The sequence below is a fragment of the Hippocampus comes genome, unplaced genomic scaffold, assembly GCF_001891065.2.
Source record: "Hippocampus comes isolate QL1 unplaced genomic scaffold, H_comes_QL1_v1.1 scaffold78, whole genome shotgun sequence".
NCBI classification, from domain to species: domain Eukaryota; kingdom Metazoa; phylum Chordata; class Actinopteri; order Syngnathiformes; family Syngnathidae; genus Hippocampus; species Hippocampus comes.
Window position 1 is genome coordinate 2,221,298 of NW_017805798.1, and position 23,568 is coordinate 2,244,865.

The 23,568-nt window shown below is 45.5% G+C and overlaps 2 protein-coding genes across 6 annotated transcripts in view; both read left to right on the top strand.

Moving 5' to 3' along the window:
* kansl3 (KAT8 regulatory NSL complex subunit 3) overlaps positions 1–5,931 on the top strand; it is a 12,971-nt gene extending 7,040 nt beyond the window's left edge. For 3 of the 5 annotated variants that reach the window (XM_019885556.1, XM_019885554.1, XM_019885555.1), the window contains 7 exons: positions 168–341; positions 942–1,029; positions 1,256–1,383; positions 1,736–1,842; positions 2,404–2,608; positions 3,333–3,448; positions 4,241–5,931. In XM_019885556.1, the coding sequence (XP_019741115.1) occupies positions 168–341; positions 942–1,029; positions 1,256–1,383; positions 1,736–1,842; positions 2,404–2,608; positions 3,333–3,448; positions 4,241–4,243 (821 nt within the window). In that variant the 3' untranslated portion in view covers positions 4,244–5,931. Of the gene's footprint in view, positions 1–167; positions 342–941; positions 1,030–1,255; positions 1,384–1,735; positions 1,843–2,403; positions 2,609–3,332; positions 3,449–4,240 lie in introns of those variants that run through there. The other 2 variants (XM_019885557.1, XM_019885559.1) reach the window with 2 other exon arrangements.
* Positions 5,932–6,971: 1,040 nt separating this feature from the next.
* The window catches only part of bmp1a (bone morphogenetic protein 1a), a 31,335-nt gene continuing 14,738 nt past the window's right edge, over positions 6,972–23,568 (top strand). The window contains exons 1-6 of the mRNA XM_019885553.1: positions 6,972–7,219; positions 17,418–17,531; positions 18,454–18,579; positions 18,886–19,003; positions 20,732–20,910; positions 21,113–21,218. Of these exons, the coding sequence (XP_019741112.1) occupies positions 7,075–7,219; positions 17,418–17,531; positions 18,454–18,579; positions 18,886–19,003; positions 20,732–20,910; positions 21,113–21,218 (788 nt within the window). The 5' untranslated portion in view covers positions 6,972–7,074. The remainder of the gene's footprint in view (positions 7,220–17,417; positions 17,532–18,453; positions 18,580–18,885; positions 19,004–20,731; positions 20,911–21,112; positions 21,219–23,568) is intronic.

The following is a 23,568-nucleotide window of genomic DNA, read 5'->3' on the forward strand; positions in this document are numbered from 1 at the left end:
TGGCCCCCCCCCCCCCAACAGCCTTGCTTTAAAAGAAAATCTCCATTCCTTTGTGAATTTTGTATGGTTGTGTTCTGATTTATCCATATCCATTCTATTTACCATACTTAATAAAAAAATAAACAAAATGGTATCCCCCTCATAAACCCACGTGTCCTGTTCTGCAGTGACTAGTGATCAAATGGAGGCCCTGGACAGAGACGAACTGAGAGCTCGAGGCAAGAGGCGCCTAACCCCGAGCCCCACCCCGAACAAAGCCTCAAAGCGGGCCAAAATCAAGGTCACGCTTGTTTCCCAAAGCGAGTCGGCTGGGGCTACCATCAGCCCATCTGTACAGGAAGGTACAAATCAACATTATCTTTACCTATATACTGTTTGGCATGGCCAGGAGAGACATTGTCCACATTATATACCGCAGATCAATGTTTTCCAGCCTGTATTGCGTGGAGTCTCGCTTTGGGTTTCAATCTAAAATGTTCATTCAACGTGCCGGTGTCCATTCCATTTCTTCCATTCTGCTTCCTGACTGACACTTTTGTTCATTACCAAATTTATCGTATTACTTCTAATAAAACAAGTGTGTTATTGTAAGTATTCTATTTGCTGTTGAACTAGTTGTTGAACTCAAATGTATGCCATAAGTGACATTGTCCCGTTGGGGTAACAAAGTCTGACAGGCCACCAGCCCTAATGACGTTTTTTCTGTATACATTAACACCACACACTCTTGGGATTGATTTTCCAAAAGAAACGCCACACTGTTGACCTTGTTGGCATTTTTTTTCTCCAGTTCGGTCACATGCGACTATAACCAAGTTACAGTTCACGACGTGTTTTTTTTTTGCTCATCTTCCGCGGCACATAAGTGGTTGTGAATCCTTGCCGTGGATAATGTGTCCCCGAACTAATGGAATTTTGACCTTGACGTTGTCTTTGTGCAGTGGGTGTTTCTGCAAAGCCCCTAGCAGTGACAATGGGACAGAGTGTGGCCGGAGCAGTGGAGCTCTCCGGACTTCTCACAGGCCAACGGTAAGCTAGTCTTCCCGGCTGTACATTAGCCATAATAACCAGTCAAGTACGAAACTCCCTAACCCCACCCATGCCCCATTCCCACGTAGCCGGACAAAATTTTTTAAAAAAGCTTGTCTGGTGCAAAGGGGCTGTTGCGCACTATTAAGAAAACGGAGACTTATGACCACAGAGCACTTGCTGAGGTGGCTCTTGAGTAGACTGGTGGTTATGTGTGTCACTGCAGGTCTGCTAGTCTCTCAGAGGTGTCTGGTACCCTGTCCTCAGGCTCCAGCTCCTTCAACAGCGCGCAGCCTTGCATGGTGTCAGGGTCGTCCACACCAATCCAGGCGCAAGCTCCGGCTACTGCCCAAGGTATCTTTGCCCTGCCCCCCTCCCCTTACCCCCTCCACGTTTGATCGTACTAGCATCTGTGCCACTATAGCTTCCGCCGCGCAGTGCTACTATAGCCTTACCACCCCCAAGGGCTCCTCTGGCCATTTTTAACTGACGTAAACCTGTGTGAGAGCATTTTTAACCAAATGTCATCGATCACCTCTTACACCATCACTGTTTGTCACTTGTCCTGAATTTACCCTTTTGGACATGTGGTGCGAACAGTGTGCGTCCACCACACTTCGAGGTTGCTGGCCGCAGGGCCGCATGGGTTGTGACGGGGAGAGTTTTTCAAGAAAGATTTTGATAATTGTGTCTTGTGTGTGCGCAGCATCTTCCGCCAGCAGTTTGCTACAAGGCCTAAGTTTCAGTCTTCAGGAGATCGTCACCAAAGCACCTAGCTTGCCCTTTGCGGAAGCCTGCACTGGAAGCACACAGGTATGACAGCCAATATTCAAAGTATGGCTCGTGAGCCATATATGGGCCCGCTCTATACTTTAAATCGGCCCACAGATTATTAATTTCCCTGCGTTTCCGCTGTCAACGTGTTTCCAAGCAACTGTGACGCCATTGGAATGAAAAATGACCTCTTGTCGTTAAGTGGGTGATGATGTGGGGTCGTGTTATTGGTACACACATGGACAAAGAAATTGTCATCATCCCTCTGAATGAAAGAACTAAACCATAATAATAAAAATACGACGAGCAATAACAAACCAAAACTTACCAATGAAAATCAGACATTACTTTGGAATTCTGATTCAACAGAATTATTTACAAAAACAAGCAAAGTGAAACAGGAATGGGCAGAAATGATGGTACCCCTAGCAAAGATCGAAAATAAGGTCTTATACAAGGTCTTAAAACGATGACTCATTTATCAAAATATTTATTGATTAATTTGGTGATCGATTCGCTCTCGGTTAATCATTGCACCTTTTTGAGGTTTGTGGAAGTAAAAAATTCGGACATTTAGCAACATTGCCTGCTATTCTCCAGACGTTCTGTGGCAAGCCGCAAGGTCAGGTCCTGAGCGCCGTCTCCACCACCACCAATAGCAGCACTCTACTCCGCGCAGTGCCCGTGGTCACCGCGGGGGGCGTGGCCAAAACCAACGCAATCCACCAACTGCTCACAAATGGCGGACTGGCCAAGCTTGCCAGCAGTTTGCCCGGCTTGGCCCACATCACCAACCAGACCGCCGGTATGTCTCGAACTGCCAAAGGGCGACGGCCACGCTGAATGGCAGCGGTGTTCATCCAACGCGCTGAGCAAGGATGCTTGTGTAAGAGGGCAGCTCTGATGACCAAGACAGCATCTGGGGACAGACTAGGAGTACAATAGAATTTGTACTGCGACACCTTTCGAAAAGTCAGGGCGAAAAAGGTTTTCACTTTGCAGTGTTTGTTTTCCGTGCCCCGTTTAGGGCGCTCGTATCAATATATGAAGCTGTATGACAGAAAATAATTGTGTGTGTCAAGTTGGTCAGCTATTTTTGGTGTTTGAAAGACTAGCCTTTGTCCCAAGTGTTGAAGCGGTCATTTTATGTTTATTTGTTTCGTCATGCCATACTCTGTTTTGTAAACGCTCCATTCAATCACCCGCATGTAATGTCCATAAATGCCACAAATGCTGACATGTATTGACATGACACAACCTCTGTCCCTGTTGCAATAAAAACTGGAATCATACTGGCTGTTAAATGCTTCTGTTTTTTCCCCCCCCACTTTTGTCTTCAGTTTCAACTGCATTTGCCATCCCACCCCCTCCCCTAAACTAAACCTGACGCATTTGCTGTAATTCTCATTTCTTTGTCAAGCTGCCAGTTTGACTTGCATGGAACAGTAAGACCATTCACGTCCTCTTATTGGCCTGCATTTTCTATCGCGTGTCGTGCTGAGCCTTATTTTATTGTGTCTTGTCATTAGGGCAGAAAGCCCCCACGTCCATAACAGTGATGCTTCGAGGAGCGCAACCCGCAAGCAGAGTGGGATCGCTCAGCCAAGCTGCTGAGGTGACGCCCGCTCAGAACAGTGAGACCCAGGTGCGTCTCGTTTGATGATTGTCTTCAAAAGTATAAGGTTGCGGGGAGGCTTTCAAGAACGCCACGAAGGCGACTCGTGTCACTTTACGCGCCGCGATAAAACTAACTGTTGACACAGCTCCTCCCTTTCGACCCTTTCAGGTAGAGGTCCCTGTCCCAGACTTTTCAGTTTAGATTCAACCAAGACTCTAAATTGTCCGTTGGTGTGAATGTGGTTGGTGGTTTGTCTATATCGGTCCAGTGTGTACCCCGCCTCTTGACCAAACGCAGATGACCCTAATGAGGACAAGTGCGCTAGAAAATGGATGGACGGGAGGTTGAATGTAGACAGGCCTCGACAGATGACAAAGTGAGTGTTGCTATTTTTCACCGGCAAAGACAAAATGTGTACTTTAGAACATCCAGATAAGTGCAAGTGTAATTGCCCTTTTTCATTGTCTCCCGTTGTGCAATTGTGAGTTAAAAAAAAAAGACAATTATAAGTGGCATAATGGCTTCTGCTCAATCTTATCTGAGCCTGTTTCGAGCTGCAGCTCGGGAGCTTTTTGAATGATGTGGATACAAAAAATGTTTTCAGCATGGATGGCAACATTTGATTTGCCCTACATTTCTAAATACAAATAAAACTTTAGAGGGACTTTTCTAAAAATGCTCTCTAGACCCTTTAGTAATGCTTTAAACAATAGGCACTGGGATTGATTTGCTTTAAAAAATAAAAATAGAAAATACCCACAGTATTGCTGCATCATGTGTGATGATTTAAATTCATATCTCTGACTTTTTTTCTTGCAGTAATCAAGTTTTTTTTTGCGGCTCCTCCCTACAAGTGAGCTCAGAAGCCAAACGGGACCGGCATACTTCAGGGGCCCCGACCTACTGCAGCCCTCTTTCAACAAGCGTTCGTCTGCCGATAACTTCACTTGAGCTTCCAAGGAACATCATGACTGTACAAGTGGACATTTACGTTGACTGAAATTTTAATCACAATTAACGCCTGTCACATTTACAGGAGTGACTGCGGTAGAAACTAATGTTGCTTGTGTGCGCAGGATTTTTTTTTTTCTCCATGTGATAGCAGGAGCATATTTGTGTCTGGTGGCAACACGGACACCAACATTCCAAATATATGTTTACGTTCATTGATGACTACCATGTCTTTAATGCTGATTCTCTTTAACACCAAATGTCCCATGTGTACACTACAAGTTTTTGTGCTGTTCAGTAAAAAATCCCCCTCACCCCCGCCAATTTGCCCTGCTATTTTCCATTCTACATAAGCCATCCCGTGTGTTTTTCTCTCAAGCTCCCCGAAAGCCTGATCTAATGCACAAGTGGCGTGTTTACAGCAGCAGCATAAATACAGCCCACTCATCTGAGTAGACATCCTGTCTTAAATTCTGCACGCAGATAAGGCCAGGAAGATTGTGTGCCTTCCCTCTTATATAAAGCACGCTTTGTTTGTCACTGCTGGCAAACCTGCTGGCAGTTGCCTCTCAAGCCTCTTATTACTGAAAGCATCTTTGTTTTCGGTTGTAGTTTAATCCTATAGAGGCCTACACACAAAAGTATACTGTGTTGCTGACCCTGCTCTGGTTTTACAAAGCAACTACAGTACCTACAAAACATACAATAGGATGATCTAACGATTGATAGTAGGGATGTTTGATACCACTTTTTTCAGGCCGAAACCAGTACGAGTCTTCACTATTTTAGTACTCACTGATAGAGCATACTGATACCTTCTAGTACTTTTGAAAACTAAATATAAAATAAAATACAAAATTCATTCATCATTAACACAGCTGATGATTCAACCATGTTTATCAAACTGCCGCAGTATAGCGCCAACTACTGACGAGTATGACTTAGGTCAGCAAGTTCAAAATTCCCTTGCGACAAGAAAAATCACTCAAAATTCTGGCGGACGTCTGGCAAACGCTTTTCGGACCTTGAGCGAACCTGACAAACTGACATGATCGTACATTTTGCTACTTTCGCCAACAGTTGCAATTATTCGCCTCTTAGTGGGATAGGGGCTTTCAGTACCCGTCGGATGGAGGGATGGATGGACAGATAGATTTACGGTCAGAGTTGTAAATCAGGGCTAGTCTGAGTTAGGGTTTGTAATTAGGGTTTCACATTCTTCCTTTTTGGGCGGAAGGGGGAGAGGAATTCCTTCCTTCCATTCATATTGTCGTGGTTTCGTTGCCTCCATCCTCTCATTCCTTTCTTCCTTCCTAAGTCAATTTAGAATGTTGTCTGTATATTTCTCTGCCGAGGTTCTATATTGCCGGCAGGTGGCGGTACAGACGTGCCCCTCAACAACTGTTTTTCTGTGTGTTTTGCTTGTGCGTACACGTGTACGTCAGCGTTCCACGTTTTTCTTGTGCGCCGAATAAAAGTGGTCAACGGAGCTAAATCTAACAAACAACCGCAATAAATCAACCGTGTTTACTTCAGTTAACGTTAAAACACAGATTGTACCTTTTCGTGTTGTTTAATTTGTAATTTCTGGCCTCCTTTTGCCATGTACTACAGCTATCAGAATAAGAAAATGTGTTTTACTTGATTTTTTTTCTCCCACCTCTCCAGAATTACATTTATGATAAAAGTTTGAAGAGCAGTAGTTAGAGGACTATCTTTGCCGTCTACTACAGCAATCAGAATGGGGAAATGTAAATCAACTCATTTTTGTTTACTATTAGTGTTTATATATTGTCAATTTATGACTATTACTGTTACTCCAATGCCTCTTATTTCAGCATTCAGGTAAGTGGTCAACCATTTCCCGCTACTACCACGTTACACTACATTTGGATTTAGGGTGATTTGTCCCACGTCACCGTAGAACACGTAATGTGTTGACGGTCTCTAACAATTTATGACTATTACGTTGACTTCTTTGTCTTTTATTTCCGTATAATGGGTGACAGGAGCACATTTTAGCCTATAGTAAGTGGTCTACCATTATCCCGCTTCGACTGCCATGACACTACAAACATTTAGATTGAGGGTGATTTGTCCCACATATGTCTCCGTAGAACACATAATTTGTTGACTGTCCCTAACTCAGATTGTAAGTGCGAATATCAAACAGTGAACGTCCGAGCAACTTTTACTCGCTGCTAAAAGCAGGCTAGCTCGGAGAAGGGTTGCTTGTGCTAGCTCACTCATTTGTGGAAATGATTCTCTCAAAAAAAAAAATCACTCACAATACAAATTATGGTCAGTAAAGCGTACAAGATCCATAAAAATGCAGCCAGGTAATAAAATAAAGTGTCTTTTCGCCGCCCCCCAGGAGCTGTTTCCATATCATCAAAGTTTCTCAATCACTTCTCGGCAGTCGCCTGGAGCTTCAGGTAGAGGACAGCAATCACTTGAATCACCCCCCTCCCCAACCAAGAAGACACCGGAGAGAGGTTGGATTTAAAACCCGCCCTCCAGAGGGATCTCGTTTCCCCCCCCAAACCTCCTATTTCTCTCTCTCTCTCTCTCTCTCTCTCTCTCTCTCTCTCTCTCTCCCTCTCTCTCTCTCTCTCTCTCTCTCTCTCCCTCGCTCTCTCGCTCGCTGTCCCCTCTTCCTTTACCTTTACCCCTCGCATTTGGCCGTCTCCCCCAGCACAATCATGGATCTCGTGGCGAGATGTTTGTTTCTCCTTCCCTGCCTCGCCGTGATACTGGCACTCGATTTGGAGGCGATCGACCCCAGCTACTTCGTGGAGCCCGCTGCCACATCAGATGTGATCGACTACAAGGATCCCTGCAAAGCTGGTGAGTGAGATTTTCATGCCTATTTTTTTTAACCGACGTGTATGATGAGATTTTCCGCGTATGCGTGGACGTGCCACGATTGTGTTTGTTTGTGTGCGCGTGTGGGGAGGGGGTGTGGGGTGCGGGAGGGGGGGATCCGAGATGACAGTGGTGCGACGGAGTTGGAGAAAAGGCTCCAAGGGACATTGTGTGCAGTCGTTTGGCTTTGGGGGACTGAGTTTGAAACATTTAAAGGCAGGTAGTAAGTGGCTGTGTTTGACCCAAAAAGTTTTTGCTGGTTGAAAAGTTGCAGCATACATTTTTTTACTCCTCTATATGTGATCGTGATTAGCATGCTTTGGATGATGAGGGAAAAATCAATTTTATCAATGTCCGCTCCCTTTCTTGGATGGTGTCAGTATAGGAAAAAATCATTTTTGGACAGTGCTTTGGCCTGCTTAAGCTCACATTATTTGGCCAAGACGTATCTGAGTTGTCATGATAATCATTTTCCTGCACTCTGAACTCCCACGTCTTGCCAAATCCCTTTTGGGGATTTTTTTTTCCATCTGCTGAAAGTATTCCTGTTACACTGCCCTCCAATATCCTCAAAGAGCTTACTTATTATGCCTGTGACCATTTCTGATTCGGCAGCTGGCTGGAAAGCGCAACTTTCATCAAACCGCTAATCTGATGTCTTCATCTTTGACCCCACGACCCCACACGCCCAAGAAAAGGGTGTATTAAAGCCTTGTATAAACACAACCAAGGTAGCCTGCAGATGTCCACAGCCGGTGAATGGGCTACTTCCTGTTATTGTTTAACTCTTTTAATTTTTTTTCACGTGTGATTACTGATTACGCACAAATATTGATTTCCGGGACATGATGTCCTGTTCTGAGAAGTTGTGAGCTGTGTTTTGTGTCATGTCAGAGTGTGACTCGTGGGCGGATGTTATAGTGATTGGTAATGTGGTTGACATCTTGGAAAGCTGGAAGACGGTCAAGACACCTATCTGCTTGCTCTGCTTCCTCATTATTTGACCTCTGTATTGCTGCCCTTGTTTCCATTTTTTTTTTCTTGGATGGTTCCTGGGAAAAATCCTGTTTTGCTTGTTTGCCCTCAATGTGTCTTGTATGTCGGAATTCAGGCATGGGTCTGTGAAGAAAAGCATTGATGATTTTTGAGCTGGCGCGTGAGTGAAACCGACTGTGGCACCGCTGGTGGGTGGAGTTTGGCGATAGTTTTCATGAATGGCGGAACCTTAGCCACTCGTTATTCCACAGTTCAAACTTAGAATCGCCGCTGAGCGGTGTTGCAATGTCGCAGATGGAACAGGGAAATCAAAAATGCACATGAAATTTCATCCCTCAAAAAAATGTAGTTTAATATTGTAATGTGTAATAATAATAAAGAAATAAAAATATTGCCCCCCCCCAAAAAAAAAAAAAACTGGCGGATTTTCAAACAGCTAATATGGGCCAGCCAATTAATCCATTTTACTGGACTGTATATTGTGTTTTAAAATGAAAGTCAACTGTCGCGATTTTGTACGTACCTGACCTGTTGCTAGAATGCAAAGCGCGGAGAGTCTCTGTCTCCAAAATGGAGTGAATATCGTCAGTCATTCCCAACAGTCACTGAAGATAGCCAAACTCCCTTCCTTTAATCTTGCCCGTTTCTTGTCTTTGTGGCAATCCGCTTCTTCCTTGACAATCATGCCATGTTTTTGTGGTTCAATAAATAATATACGAATATTGTATGCGGGTCCTCAAAACACAATACAGGGTCACAGGTTTTTTTTCCCTATTCAGTCTATGGTTAGATATGAGGTGTTCAAGGGATGATGCAATGAGGGATGAGAAACACACTTTATTTAAAAAAACAAACAAAAAAAACACAATCGAAATTGCAACAAAATGGCCAATCTAAAAATACCACTCACCTTCAACTCATTTTGTCGGAACACATCACATAAAATGTCTTCCAAACTCCACATCTAAAAAAAAAAATGTCTTCCAAGTCCCCTGTGGTCTTGTTGAAGCCAAACTTGAGTGTCACCTTAGCCTTCACGCTACACTTCAACAAGACCACAATGTTCAAGTTAGGGCAAGAGTGATGTTTTCTCGTCGACTGAATATAAATAGCAAACTTGGCTTCCCCAATTTAAGAAAAAAAAAGTGTTCCTTATTCTTCTGTTTGGTCCCACAAATAAACATCAAAAATATATTTGTAAGACAATATATTCTTGTCTCCTGCCTGGAAAAATAAACATCATTTTGTCTCGATGATAAATAAAACATGGCTTACAGCGTTTTACACAGACAGACCCAAACTCTAAGATTTAGATTTTAGACAGCTCTGTTTTCACAAATAATTCAACCGTGCCACTTTCAGAGTTAAATGACAAGATGTCTTCATGTAGAATGGGATTGATTGGCGTAAGGCGGGGCAATAAGTCTGATGTAAGAGCGCCTCTTTGGGAAGCCAACCCCTGGAGGTCTCGACTTGGCAGGAGCCCCGGGAGACATTTAAGACTCGAGGCAGATTAGATCCACTTCTTTTCAAAATGAAAAATAGATGAGAAGCAGTCATGCTCGACTTGGTGATAATCGTGAGGGCGGCGGCGGCTTTGACGTGAATAGTCGCGCGAATTGATGAAGCGGACTTGCATGACAGCAACCTTGTCAGCATGTTTTTGTCAAAGTGACCTGCAGGAAAATAGACCAAAAAAATGTTGTGGTGGCATTTTGTAGAGATGCACAAAACCCTTTTTAAGTAACTTTGAGTGTACGAATCGATGATAGCTTTTGTTTCTATTTTTATGCGTAATATGTGCAAACCGACACATGTGTGCAAAACATTTTTGGTTTTGTCATCACAACAACTAGATTTGACACGGATCCGATCAGCTGGATCGCATCGGCAGATGGTTAGCGTTTTATGCAAAATAGGTGATCGGCCCTAACGTCCTAATTTGTCCATCGATCAATGACGTCAATGATCAGATGAGCAAAATGAGGCATCACAGCAGGGGTGTCAAATTCATTTTTGTCTAGGGTCACAATGTCGTTATGGTTTCCGTCAGAGAGCCATTATGACTGTGAAACCAAATAAAATATGATCGCCTCCTATTTCATAAACACGACAAAACTGGTGAGGAACTAGTTTTGAATTCAGGCGTCAGTAAAAGCTGCTCAAATATTACATTGATTTTAAAAGAGGGATTGGGAACAAAACATGCTTGAAATATTTCCGCATTTTTAAAAGTGAAGACAAACTGCAATTTTGCTCGTAATTTGCTTTCGCCGGCCACATAAAGAGATGTGGCGGGCCAGATTTGGCCCCCGCGCCTTTAGTTTGACACCTGTGCATTACAGCAAACGCAATTCCGTCCGCTTCAGCATTTATGAGTTGATTTGGACATGCTTTTTGGCTCCTGCACGTTTTTAATCTGCACTGGTGACAGGCTGAGCCAAAGTCGTCCTTCTCTTTTTCCTCTTTTATGAAATTTGGTTTTCTCGCCTTTCTTAGCCCCTCAGCTCTCTTCCTCCTCCTCCTCTTGGACTCGCCGACGCTGACTGTAGGTCATTCACCTTGTGCCAAAGGAAAGCGGTGCTGGAAGGTGCAGGCCAGACAAACGGTGACTTATGTCATTCCTCTTGCGGTCAGCGCTCAACCTGGTTTGGTCCTCTTCAAATACAATTTTTTTTCCCCTTTGAGGTGTATTTAAAAAAAAAAAAAAGTCACACTCTGTTTAATGTTCCCCATTAAAAACTTCCTCTCACTGACCCCATAAACCTTTCAGAGTTATGAAATCACGTCTAGCTATATGACACCCTACATTATACCTTCTTGTATGCATAATGCTGGCATTGAAAACGGCTGTCTGTCTTTGACAATGCAACCTTATTGGCTCAACAAACATGCCGTTGTTGTTTGTTTGTTTGTTTTTTTCTGTAAAACTGAGACTTTTTGGCAAGGCTTCCTCCCGTCGCCAGCGATGACATCTTTCGGCACCTGCTGACGCAATCGGTGATCAAATTATTTCGACTGGAGCCACTTCTTCATATGCTACACTTGGAACCTATAGAAAGCTGCATTTTATTACCCCCCCCCCCACACACACACACACAAGCCCTCCAGTTGGCCACGTGTTCCAGTGAGATGGTAGCAACTCCTTTTGTGCCACTTTGCCTCACTGTCTCATTATCACACGTTGACGGTATCAGAAGACAAGACCTTTTAATGTGCTTAGTAAAGCACCAATACCAATTTTTTTCTTCAAACCGTATGAAGTATGGTGCTGCCTGGAGATCGAAATGACTCAACTTTTGATTCTCTTTTTTTTTTCCCACATCCGAGCCATCTTTTGACCGATTATTTTTGTTTGTTTTGCTTTGTCTTGAGAGCATCGACTTTGAGATGCAAGCGTTGTAATGTCAGCAGTGACTCAAATCACTTCCCGACAAGCAGCAGTTTGGCAGATACACTTGGTGAAAACTGATACCAAAAAAGAAAGAGAATTACACGTCGCCTGTTTTAAAACAACCGCATGGCTTATTTCCGTCCACAATGCAGCTCCATTCCTTGGCGTTGCGCCGCTAACGCCATCGGGCTGTCTGTCGAACTTCGTGATGGGCCTTTCAAGCATCGCTCGAGCAGATGCTTTTTCTTTTATGATGGAACGCAGGCCCTATAGAGGGGGAGCCCACACTGGGTGTTTTTTTTATTTATTTTCTTTACATGACAGGACCCCTGCCGCTTCTCTCTCGGCAGGGTTCAGGTGATTAGGGCCCACGATCTATTGGCGTGGTCTCAGTGCATTAGTCGGAACAATATGTTTGTCGTCAGCGCTAAGTCATAACTAATCTTGCATCACAAGTCTGATGGCGGAGCCCGAGCTGGAACAAATGCTTCGGATGGTTGGGGTGGAGGTCGGGGGTTGGGTTGCGAGGTAGGGTTCATTTAAAACCGCTCAATGGATGCCTAATTAGCTTGCTTTAATGAGGAGCTTAACAGTCATTGCTTCATTCTTTACCGGTGATTTTCTTTCAAACTATTCACCGCCACTTCGATGCCGTTTCCGGTAACCGTGAGGCGATAAGAACACGCGTGAGCCGCCGAATCAGTTCATCCTAAAACGCTTTTACAACTCAAAATGAAACATTGCAGCCATCTAAACTGGTGCTGGAGTGCTGCGTTTTTCCAACTTGAAAAACTCCAAATAAGCAGTCGATAGGTTGCTTGGGCTTGGAGGTGTATCGGTAATTAGTGGCGGAGATGAGCTGTGAAATTCAATCCGCTGACGGGCTTGATGTCGCGTGAAACGTTGAAGGCACCATGGACGCTTGCCGCTCGCCCTTTGCAACTCGGGTCGCTCTCACTCGAGTCATTAAGCTCCAAGTTGCAGTGCAGTGCGCTGACGGTCTTCCATCTCAGCTTTGGCGAATGAGACTCGAGGCTTCTGCAAAGATAATTACTCGAATCTCCGACTGTGGCGGATGAGACCGCGGCCAGAGCTTCTTTTCTAATTATACCTTGTCTACCTTTCTCAACTGAGTAGCTCAGCAAATTGGCTCGCTTCTCCCACCTTGCGCTCAAATTGCCTTGTTAGGGGAATGTCAAGCAAAATAATTGCGGAGGAAATCACAGGTGCCGCTTTGACAAACAGCCCTATTTATAGAACACTTCCAAAACAACACGTGTAATAAAATGCCGTACGCATTTCAATGTCATTCTCTTTGTCTCGTGTTGGAATGAGTTGATGTACTAAAACAACGGGGCAAAAATGCTCAAAAAAAAGAAAAAACAATCAGGCCTTCCAAAAAAAAACAAACAAAAAAAAACCAAAATCATCGGAAAAAAATTCGGAGTTTCAAAGCCAAGGAGTGAAAATGAATTTTAAGACGATGTTTAAAAAATGGACAGCGATGACGTTTGGCTAATATGCAGAGGGAGGTCATTGCAAAGCGCAGGCCGAGCAGCAGAAAAAGCTCGACACCCTCCCGCTGATCTTCTGCGAAGATTTCAGGACCTCCAGAAGTAGCTGGTCAGCTCACCTGGGCAGCAGCAAGGGGGAGGAGCAACTCCGAGAAGTATAAGGAGGGGCGAGAACATTTCAAGATTTAAACACGAAGAAAATGCAAGCACTGACACCCAGTGAAGGGAGGACAGATTCGGAGTTATGTGCTCCAGTTCAGACGGCAACATTTTGAGCCAACTGGAGACGTTTGGGGTAGGCCGGGCCGGGTCCAAAATGAAGGATGACTTTTTCAAAATACTCTTGTGCCAAGAAGGGGGCTTTAACTTTGCCATCCTAACGACTGCATAGATCCAGTGGGACGTCTGAAGTCCGACACGATCGGTTTCATGATGCCGGTTGATTTTCCAAGTTCAACATCAAAATGTCCTTCAAGGTGTTCAAACTGTCGGCATCTTAAAACCTCAAAAAATTTTACAGACAACATCCGTTTCACCTCAACTCATCATCCTTTCCCCATGAGAGCCCTCGGGAATAAGGTGGACGGAATGGAAGCGAAAAAGTGATGCTAACGCCATCATCAAATGCTAATCGCCTTAACGCAACACACAGCTGGCTCCCATTGGGATTCAAATGCAGCGTTTGTTACCAAACACAGCTTGCGAAAGGCGGTGCCAGGCTATTGTCATGCATTCCTGCCTTACTTCTTGCCCCGGCCGCCTTTCTCATCCTTCGTCGGTGGGTCTTGCATGCCGAATGGCTTGCAAGTCACGGAGCAGTTTTAACCGATCTTCTAAATATAGTCTGCTGCTTAGTGTCTGTACAGGCTTAGGGTTGATGTTTGGGCAGGTTTCAGCGGCAGATGTCACAGTCTGGTATTCAAGCGAGGGGATTTATTTGGAATCCCGTTGTGTTTGACACCGCCGAGGTCGACGGCTTTTGACATGACATGAATCAAATGGGATTCATTTGATTGCGATCTGCCGTATAATCTGACTGAATATGATGGAAGCTGAGAGGGAGGCGAGAGACTGAGATGAGAAGGATTATGACGGTTTAGATTAATTGGGGCGGAGGGGGGGTGCTGGGATTGGCAGAAATATGATATCGTGCTTTCCAAAAATCGATGACGTGAGTTCAATCGAATGGCAATCGTATGAAGGTCTTTGGCGAAAAAGCGTGTGTGAAACTGGAGGACTGACAAATGAATGGCAAGAATAGCGCCAATCAGTACCGATATTAGGATGATAACTCCAGCTGTTGTCTTTTAGGTAATGTGTGGGAAGCCATCTGTGCGGGGCTCTAATCTGCGCGGACTCTTCTGTGTTTACACTTCACCCTCATTAGAAGGCTTTGTATGGAGATGGCTCGATCAACCTTTCTCCGGAGCCTGTCCTCAATCCCGGCCCGCAGTCGTGTCCAAACGGTGCCTAAAAATCCTGTCTGTGGATAATTAAAACGAGGCGACAAGGGGATTAATTTAAAATCCCTTCTTTTAAACCTGCGATTGTGTCTCCAGGACGACTGCTGCGCCTGGATGGAGGGGGGGAATGGGGGTTCTAATGCCGCCCTGCCGTTCGTTTGCTCACTTCAATCAGCGCTGTTGTCTGAGAACAATGACATTACGGATTAGCGGGCGCGTCCCCGGCGCTCCGCTGGATGCTTGGTCTTCGGCCATGGGCAGAGCGCTCGGCCCCACGCGAACCTGGCAGGCTCGGGCGCCCGCCCTCTGTCTACGCGCAGCATGTCCGACACGCTGCAAATCGACCTTTAGACATGACAGAATGCGTCCTGGACTTGTGGTTTGTCCTCAGCCCGCCCCGCGATAAAATGCCAGCCGATTGTTCGCGTCTTTGGAACAAAAGTACAGATTGTTCTTTTGAACGCTCCCTTCCAGGAATCAAACTGAAATGAAGATGAAACCATAGCGTTTGTGTTTCTGTCATCTGGTAGCGGCCCCCCGTGTCAATTTTGGCAATCAAGAGTGTGAGCGGTGTGTCTTTTAAGTGCAAGCTCACATGAAAGATGGTTTCTGACCTCTGGAATTCAAGCCTGCCCTGAGCATGCCCCGTCTTGTCATCAGCCTCAACACCTCGTCTTATTGCTGCCGTTAACCTCTCCTTCCAAACGCTGTCGTTCGGGCACGTGCACCCCCCCCGCGACCTGCAGGGGCGAACGATTTACTCGCGTTTGCTCTTGACTCTCGGAGAGAATTATCATCCTCTCAAAGCAGTCGAAGCGCGCAAAGGCGAACCTCCCCCCCCAGGCTATCGCCGGTTTCCTTGTCTGCTCCCGACGATCCTGTCGAGGCCTTCAGCGATTGTTCTACGAGGAAATGAAAACCCGAATGATTTTTTTCAATGTGGTGCAAAAGGATCACGGTGTCGGTTTTTGTGTAAAGTAGCGCATTGTTGTGTTGTACTTCAACTCCAGGTTTCGGTCTCAGCGGAAGGACGAGTCCATGCTAAATTCAGTCATTCTATGATGATAGTTTTGAGTTCGAAAAACAATGCGGTGGGACCTCTACTTACGAACGTCTCTTCATTTGAAATGTTCAAGTTACGAGACGCCTCGACAGGAAAATGTGGCCTCTTGTTACGAAAGAAATTTCAAGATAGGAAAGGTTAAAAATACAGTAATGGGCTTCAACTCGCAGCTCCGAGTTTCCTGAACGCAACATACGTATTAGGGCAATGACATGGAAAACGCGTCTCGACTTAGAAAATTTTCTAGTTGAGAAATTTCTTCCAGAAACCAATTAATTTCGTAAGTAGAGGTACCACTGTACAGAAGAATTTAAGTATTAATTAGTGTTGCAAAAATGATCGAGTTATGACAGCCTGTCAATCACTTATCATTATTTTTTTTCCCCCCACCGTGAAGGATTTCTTTTTTTATTTCCCCCATTTGACTTGAAACAGATTTGATTTATTCACCATTATTTCCAGAGAACCACGGCCCCCGCGGTTCCATTTAATTTTATGACATGATTTTGTCGCTGTTTTCTGCTGTCACTTCCTCCCATCCACTGATGTGGTGATTTCAACTGCCCGCAAGAAATTCCAAGCTGTTCTTCGTGGCAATCCAGAAGCATACTTTTTTTTCTTTTTTTCCCTTTTTTTCCCTCCCCCCCTTAACATGTCTTCTCTCTCTGTGCTAAAGTGAAAGCCAATTTATCCACACATCTGCCAGTTCTGTCTTACATCTTCAGTAAGTCGGGTTCCTTTCAGGGGATGACACATTGAAGTTCAAAATCAACCAAGGGGAAAAAAAATCACTGGCATTCGCTTTTTCGATGTAATAATCTCTCTGGATTCTGGTCCACCTCAGCGGCCCGGAAACGTGCATGCAGAGGGCTGTCATTTTCTTTTGGGCTCCACATCTGCCTTCTCTATTCACGGCGCCGGTGCGGGTCCTATGCCATCTTTCTTGCCTTCCGCTCTCGTACTTCTCTCCGCTTCAGTCATGGACATCAGAGCGTTGCTGCCTCCCCCCCCCTGCTGCTTCGAACCGAGAACCCCCGCCACCTCCCCCACACCGGTGCCTGCATACAAGTCAGGCTATAAATTGTGGAAACGTGCTGGTGTTAAAAGCTTGTTAAAGTGAGCGCCTTGTCTCTCAGGAGAAAACCCCGAGCCCTTTCCTGCATCGAAATGGGGCATTTAGTCAGGAATCCCATAAAGCACATTCCTCGTAAAGTGGGACCGTTTGGTTATTTTTTCCCCCTCTCCTTGGCCTCATTAAAAAGCTAATACATGTTCAAGGTGCCCCACATTACTTAGCGGAGGCGGTGTCAATGTGTCACATCATATTTGATGACTCTTATTAACTATCCGGGCACGCAGTATGGAGTCGTCTCGCGAATCTGGTCTGAACATGTCTGCATTAGTTTTGCGGATAGCCGGCTTTCTGAGTTCATACATTTTTTTTTTTCCATGAAGCGCCCCCCACCCCCCTCCTCTCTGCAATATGTTGCTTACATTTCTCTCCTCCAATTTGGAGCCCAGACAAGCCGGCCTTCCCGCTAACCAAACATTCACGTCTCTATTTCGGTGTCTCGGTCCGTAAGCAGTCAATGAAGATTTTTTATTTTGATATGTTGACAAGCCGTGCATGTAGCCCACTCAGTCTGAGCGGCAGGAAAAGCCTCAAGCGAGGCGCGCTTTCTACTTCACAGTCATCTGACCTGTGCCATATTTTTTTTTTTTTTTTTTTGTGTGTGTGTGTCTGTTTCAGCTGCCTTTCTGGGAGACATCGCTCTGGATGAGGAGGACCTGCGATCATTTAAAGTGGATAGAATCATAGATTTGGCCTCCAGAACTGTTCGGAGCGTTAATCGCACAAGCACAGGTAAAAAAATACAAAAAAAAACAATGCAAAATCAAGATGGGATTTCAAAACATCTGCTCTGCCATAACATGGTCCACCGTTGCTCTTGGTCGATTAAAAATAGCAGCACTGCATCACTCTCGCAGGTGATTTGTTCAAAATTCTCTCTCGACAAGAAAAGTACAGGCGAACGTCTGCCAAACATCTGGCGAACACTTGCAACATTGAACGCACTCGGACGAACTCTTGACGTGAGCGCAACTTTCGCTGCCTTTTGAAAAAATACTCGCGATTGTTCGCCCGCTCGGTGGGATCGGCGCTGAAATGGAAAACTGGTGTTTGGACAACAGCCGGGAGATTCAAATTGGTGTAAACTACAGTCGTACATGTTCCAGCAAGCACATTCGTGTTGTGGCTGCCATGTGAATGGGTTTTTTTTTGGGGGGGGGTAATATATGAGTGAAAAAAAGTGCTGATGTAGCTTTCGAACACCTTTAAAACAGCGGGATGAGATGATTGTTTTCAGAAATAAATAGGGCTTGTTATTCTTCATCAGGCATTTTTTAAGCAAATCGTCAGTGTATCTTGAAAAGCTTAAAATCCAAATCGATGCTTGTCTGTCATTTCATAAAGAGAAGAGAGTCAGCGCATCACATCGTTCAAACAAGCCCGAATGCATTTTGGATCCAGAACCGATGTCGTGTCACAATTCCTCGTTCAGAAAGGAGGAGACAACAGACAAAAAAAAAAAAAAAAAACAAACAAAAAAAAAACCAATAGCTTTCGGCTTCAATAATTCCGAGCAGAACGCAGCAAGCTGTGATAGTTTTGTGATCGTAGGGAGTGCACTTTTTTTTTTCCATTCGCTCAACAGCATTTTTGTGGTCAACGAATTTGTCCAGCTTCTCTTTCAATCTCCAATTTTTATTTTTTTAATTTTCAGCATCAACCAATCAGAATAGCCAAACCCGACAAGGCTCTCGCCGCAGGAAACGGGCCGCCACGTCCAGACCTGAGCGCGTTTGGCCCGAAGGTGTTATTCCGTATGTCATCAGCGGTAATTTCAGTGGTAAGTTCAAACTTCTTGTGAAAATAATCGCACATGCTGTGAATGCGCTCCAGATGTTTGTGTATCTGGAGATGTCATTTCATTTCAACCTGATGAAAGGGAAAACGGGTACGTGCGAGAAACAACTTTTAAGTTCGAAATGTACCGCGGAAAGGGAGAAAAAAAAAATCCTGCGTGAGACGGTATGTTTCGAATCCGGTTTCGACCACCGGCGCTGACCAAGCCGCCGAAGGTGAAATGACTCCGCACGCCGGCTTTCTCTTCGTCCATGTGTGGGCGTCTCACGCTCTGTCTCGTCCCATCCAGGCAGTCAGCGGGCTATATTCCGCCAAGCCATGCGGCACTGGGAGAAACACACCTGCGTGACCTTTATTGAGAGGACGCAGGAGGAGAGCTACATTGTCTTCACCTACCGACCATGTGGGTGAGTCAGTGGGGTTCGTCGCTCCGATAAAGGCTCCCGCTCAGCCTTCTTCAGCTCCCGGCTAATGATTTCACGCCCGTGTGCGTTTCCTCGCTCTCTGCTCGCCAGCCTTTTCACCATTGTTCCACTCTTCCCGGTCTCTGTGTGAGCTGTTATTTCAGACTCGTACCGGCCCTCGGAGAGAGAGAAAGGGAGGCCTTTCAGAACACTTCCCGTATCTCTTCATCACAGTGCATCGGTCACCGAGCGCTTGTGTCATGCATGTTGCACACCACCGCACCCAGCGGGGGAGACTTCCGCAGCCTCCGCTCGCTCCTGTTGACACTGTTTTAATGACCTTCAAAGTGTCCGCTCGGCGTTTCCCTTTAAAAAGGACGGGAAGTTTGTCGTTGCCAAGAAACCGTACACAAGCTCCTTGGATGGGGCCTTTTCATTTTAGGACGACAGTAGTACCGTGATTTATAAATTTACAGGTTACGAGCTGTCGGTTGTGCATTTTTTTTTGTTGCAGTGTATGGATATATCCATCCATTTTCTAATCTGCTTATCCTCACACGGGTTGCGTGTGCCTTCGGGCAGTAGGCGGGCGACACCCTGAACCGGTTGCCAGCCAATCGCAGGGCACGCAGAGACCAACAACCGTTCGCACTCACAATCACATTTAGGGACAATTTCGAGTGTTCCATTGACTTGCCACGCATGTTTTTGGAATGTGGGAGGAAACCGGAGTACCCGGAGAAAACCCACGCAAGCACGAGGAGAACATGAAAACTCCACACAGGGAGGCCGGAGCCGGAATCGAACCCTGCACGTCTGCACTGTGAGGTTGACATGCTCACCAGTCAACCACCATTCCACCTATATAACATATGTATATTTTTTTTCAAACACAGGAATACAAAATGCAAACACTTGCAAGGACTCTTGATGATGCCACTGACTGGGCCCCGCCCCTTAAAGGCACACCAACACACCACACTCAACACGCAAATTCAGTCTGACGGTGCGTTCCTTAATTACAATGGCCAAGGTTGTTTCTTCACATTCGCTTGCATTTTTTTTTTTTTTTTTGTATCCAATACAGCGCTGTTTTTAACAACACAACACTTTTGGACTGTCAAACCCTCTGACCTGACGAACTGCCTGTCATTTCGGACGTAGCGCTAAACGGAAAGGGGACATCGTTTATCAGACAGAATTTTTTTTTTCCAGTCAGCAGTCGCGAGCCATTTTTAGCTCGGTAAGCGGCCCCGATGTGCAACAGGGATGGCATTATCCACGCTGGCGGCAGCGGTTAGCAGCGGGAATGCCCGAGTCTGACGCATATTGAGCAGGCCCCCCTCTGTCCTTTGCAAAGTTCAAGGCGTGGCTCATAAGAGCCTGGCTGGCCTTGTGGTAATTAGAGAGCGCCGTCTGGCTCGAACGGGCCGCGATGCGTGCGCCCGTCCTCCCCTTTCCCGAACCTTTTAATCTCACGCGGAGAGGGAGCGCTAGACCCTCCGCATCTGCGGCGACATACCGATAAATGATTGAATGTCACCGCTCTATACATATGAATTATCCTCCTAAATAGAGGAAAGGTTATTGAGGTCGATGACATCACTCAATTCTCATTTTTCCGTCGCTTTCACTTCGGTGTTGTTTCATTTCCAAAGCCGTCAAGTTCTTACTGTATATATTCTTATCCCGTTGACGCCGCCTCTGTGTGTCTGTCTCAATGATTGGCAGGTGCTGCTCCTACGTGGGCCGCCGCGGAGGAGGCCCGCAGGCCATTTCCATTGGGAAGAACTGCGACAAGTTTGGCATCGTGGTGCACGAGCTGGGACACGTGATCGGGTTCTGGCACGAACACACGCGGCCCGATCGAGACGAACACGTCAGCATTATCAGAGACAACATTCAGCCAGGTACATTTTCGAACATTGGCAAGAACAGCAAGAGCTAAGTGCTGTTTCATGTTCCTTGCGCAATATTGCTCTGGCAGTGTATAAAAAGTCTGATCGTTATCTACCCAATATGACTTTTGTCTCTTTTTTTTTTCGATGTGTGCCTTATGTTGTGGCCAGTTCAACCCAGATTATTTATTTATTTATTTTTGCCCATTCACAGGACAGGAGTACAACTTTTTGAAAATGGAGCCCGGGGAGGTGGATTCCTTAGGAGAAGTCTACGATTTCGACAGTATCATGCACTATGCCCGGAATACGTTCTCCAGGTACGAGCCAAACCAAGTTGCGCTCCGTTCCACCTCGCATGAAAACTCGTCTTTGGTCAAGTCATGCTGTGCCCTCAGCAACCCTTTTAAGCTCTCATCTGGTTTTCCGTGGGTGCACCTCGTGTTTTATAGCTGTATACAGAATATCTGCAAATGCATCCGTGTCCTCTCCATTGGACGTGGCAGCATCTCTGAGACTGAAAGCAGCCACACGCGAAAAAAAAAAAAAAGATCCACTTTGAAGATATCGAGTTTTCTAAATTCCAACTTGCGTGTCGACTTTCTCTTGTCAGTGCTTGCGGATTAGCATTGAGAGCGTCTATGAAAACATTTTAGAAAAGTAGGTGTATTTTTTTTTTTTTTTTTTAATGAAAAGTCTCTTCTTCTCGGGGGTTTTATTTTCTTGTCATCCTCCAGCATAGCGCTGAACCAGTGTGATTTGTGCGATATTTGGACAGCTGCTCCCTTTCACAGATTCCAACGCTAGTAATATATTGTCTTGATTAAAAGAAGAAATCCTATCTTTTTTTTTTTCTTCTTCACTTTGTACCAAAAACAGAAAAGCTGACTAGAATGCAAGGGATGTTCACAAACATTTTACACCACGTACCACATCAGAAATACTAAACCACAGGTGTCAAAGTCAAGGCCTGGGGGCCAGATCCGGCCCCCTACGTCATTTTATGTGGCCCGCGGCGCAAGTCATGTGTGTCAACTATCATAATTGTTGTTGAAATCTGTACCGAAATGTCAAATTGTCATGGGTAATAAATAACGTTGAGATTTTGCACCGGCCCTCCGAGGGAAGCCGTAAGTCCGAAGTGGCCCGCGACAAAAAATGAGTTTGACACCCCTGTACTAAGCTCTCCAAGGATCACCATCACGACAAACAGTGTGGTCTCTAAGGGTGGAGATATGGCATGAAATTGTTTCCACCGTTTCGGTTTTCCTTTTGTTGTTGTTGTTGTTTTTAATGTCATGAGTCGCCCCTCCAATTGTGATGTGCTGGAAATCTAACTAGCTCTGCCTACACCCCGAAAATCGATCTTTGTTTTGGTTGATTCCATCGGTGTGACCGCTTTAGAGTGCCTCATTGTTGGTTGGGAGTGTGTGCATGACACATAGAAAGATGGAAAAGCAAGGTGGGGGGCAGGAGGGGACTTTTATTTTATTTATTTTTTTATCTGACTTGATAGCCAGTGTATGGAATGGAGAGAGGCTTTGTGCTGCCATGGCCACATAGAGTGCCTCGTTGTCTCAGTGTGGGGAAAGCCCCACTGCAACCCGGTGGGCCGCATTCCATCCACTTTGCTTAACTCGCTGACGTCGAATCGCTTCTGGTTTGTTACTTAAGTGTTCCTTTATTTGGAGGACTGACTGTCGAGCCAAAGTCGCCATGTAGGAAGAAGATGAGTCAATTCTGGCTTTTTAGTCATCGGTTGTACTCAGAAAAGCAGCTCACCACAAAGGGGCATTTTGAAACGTGTCATTGGATGGTAAGTGTTGCAAACGAGTCTCATCTGTGCTGTTAACCTTCGGATGTGACTTCGGTGTGAGCTGTCTCCTCCAACAGCTGAACTTTAATCGGGTAGAATCGCTTTAAATGGTGGCAGGTGTGTGTTTACTTCCCCTCTCGAAAATATGAAATTGTTTTTTCCTATTCGGTTTGACAGATTAGAGGTCATGCAACGGGAGATAGAAGTTTTTTAAATAAATGTCCCCTGCATATTTAAACCACATGATGACCCTTGCCCCTCTTGTATAGATAAAAAGAGGAAGCGGGGCTGCAGCTGCAGTCGACAATCATTCGAGATGATGCGGGCTTCTACCTAAATCAGAAAAAAAAAAAAAAGGTTTTGACGTGGAGCAGCCAGAGTGGGTGTAATGTGATATCTGGTCACACGCAACTCAAAATAACAAAATGAGTGAGCCTGGCCTATGATCATCACGACCCCAGTCAGATATGAGAACCAGCTGTGAGCTGCTCTTTTGTTCTCCAAGAGCCACAATGTCTCTCCAGTGCCTTGTGTTCGAGTCTCCCGGTGTACGCGCCTGCTCTCAAATCAGCTGCTCTGCTCTCTCTGCAAGCAGACGGATTCCAGGAAGCCGAGAGAGAATCTTTGTCTAAACACACTCTGCGGCTGGGCGCAAGCCAATGCGCCGAGCTACCCGCCCGGCCGTGGCTATAGGTCAGGAATGCGCTCCGCTTAGTGTAGAGGTGAAATTTGCTTTGGGTGCGTTTTGTTTTTATGGTCTAGACTTATCGGAAAATAGTATGGCATCGAAGAGCATTCGCTACGTACAGGTTTGTCATCCCTTATGCACCGGAAACCTTTTCATTTTTGAATCG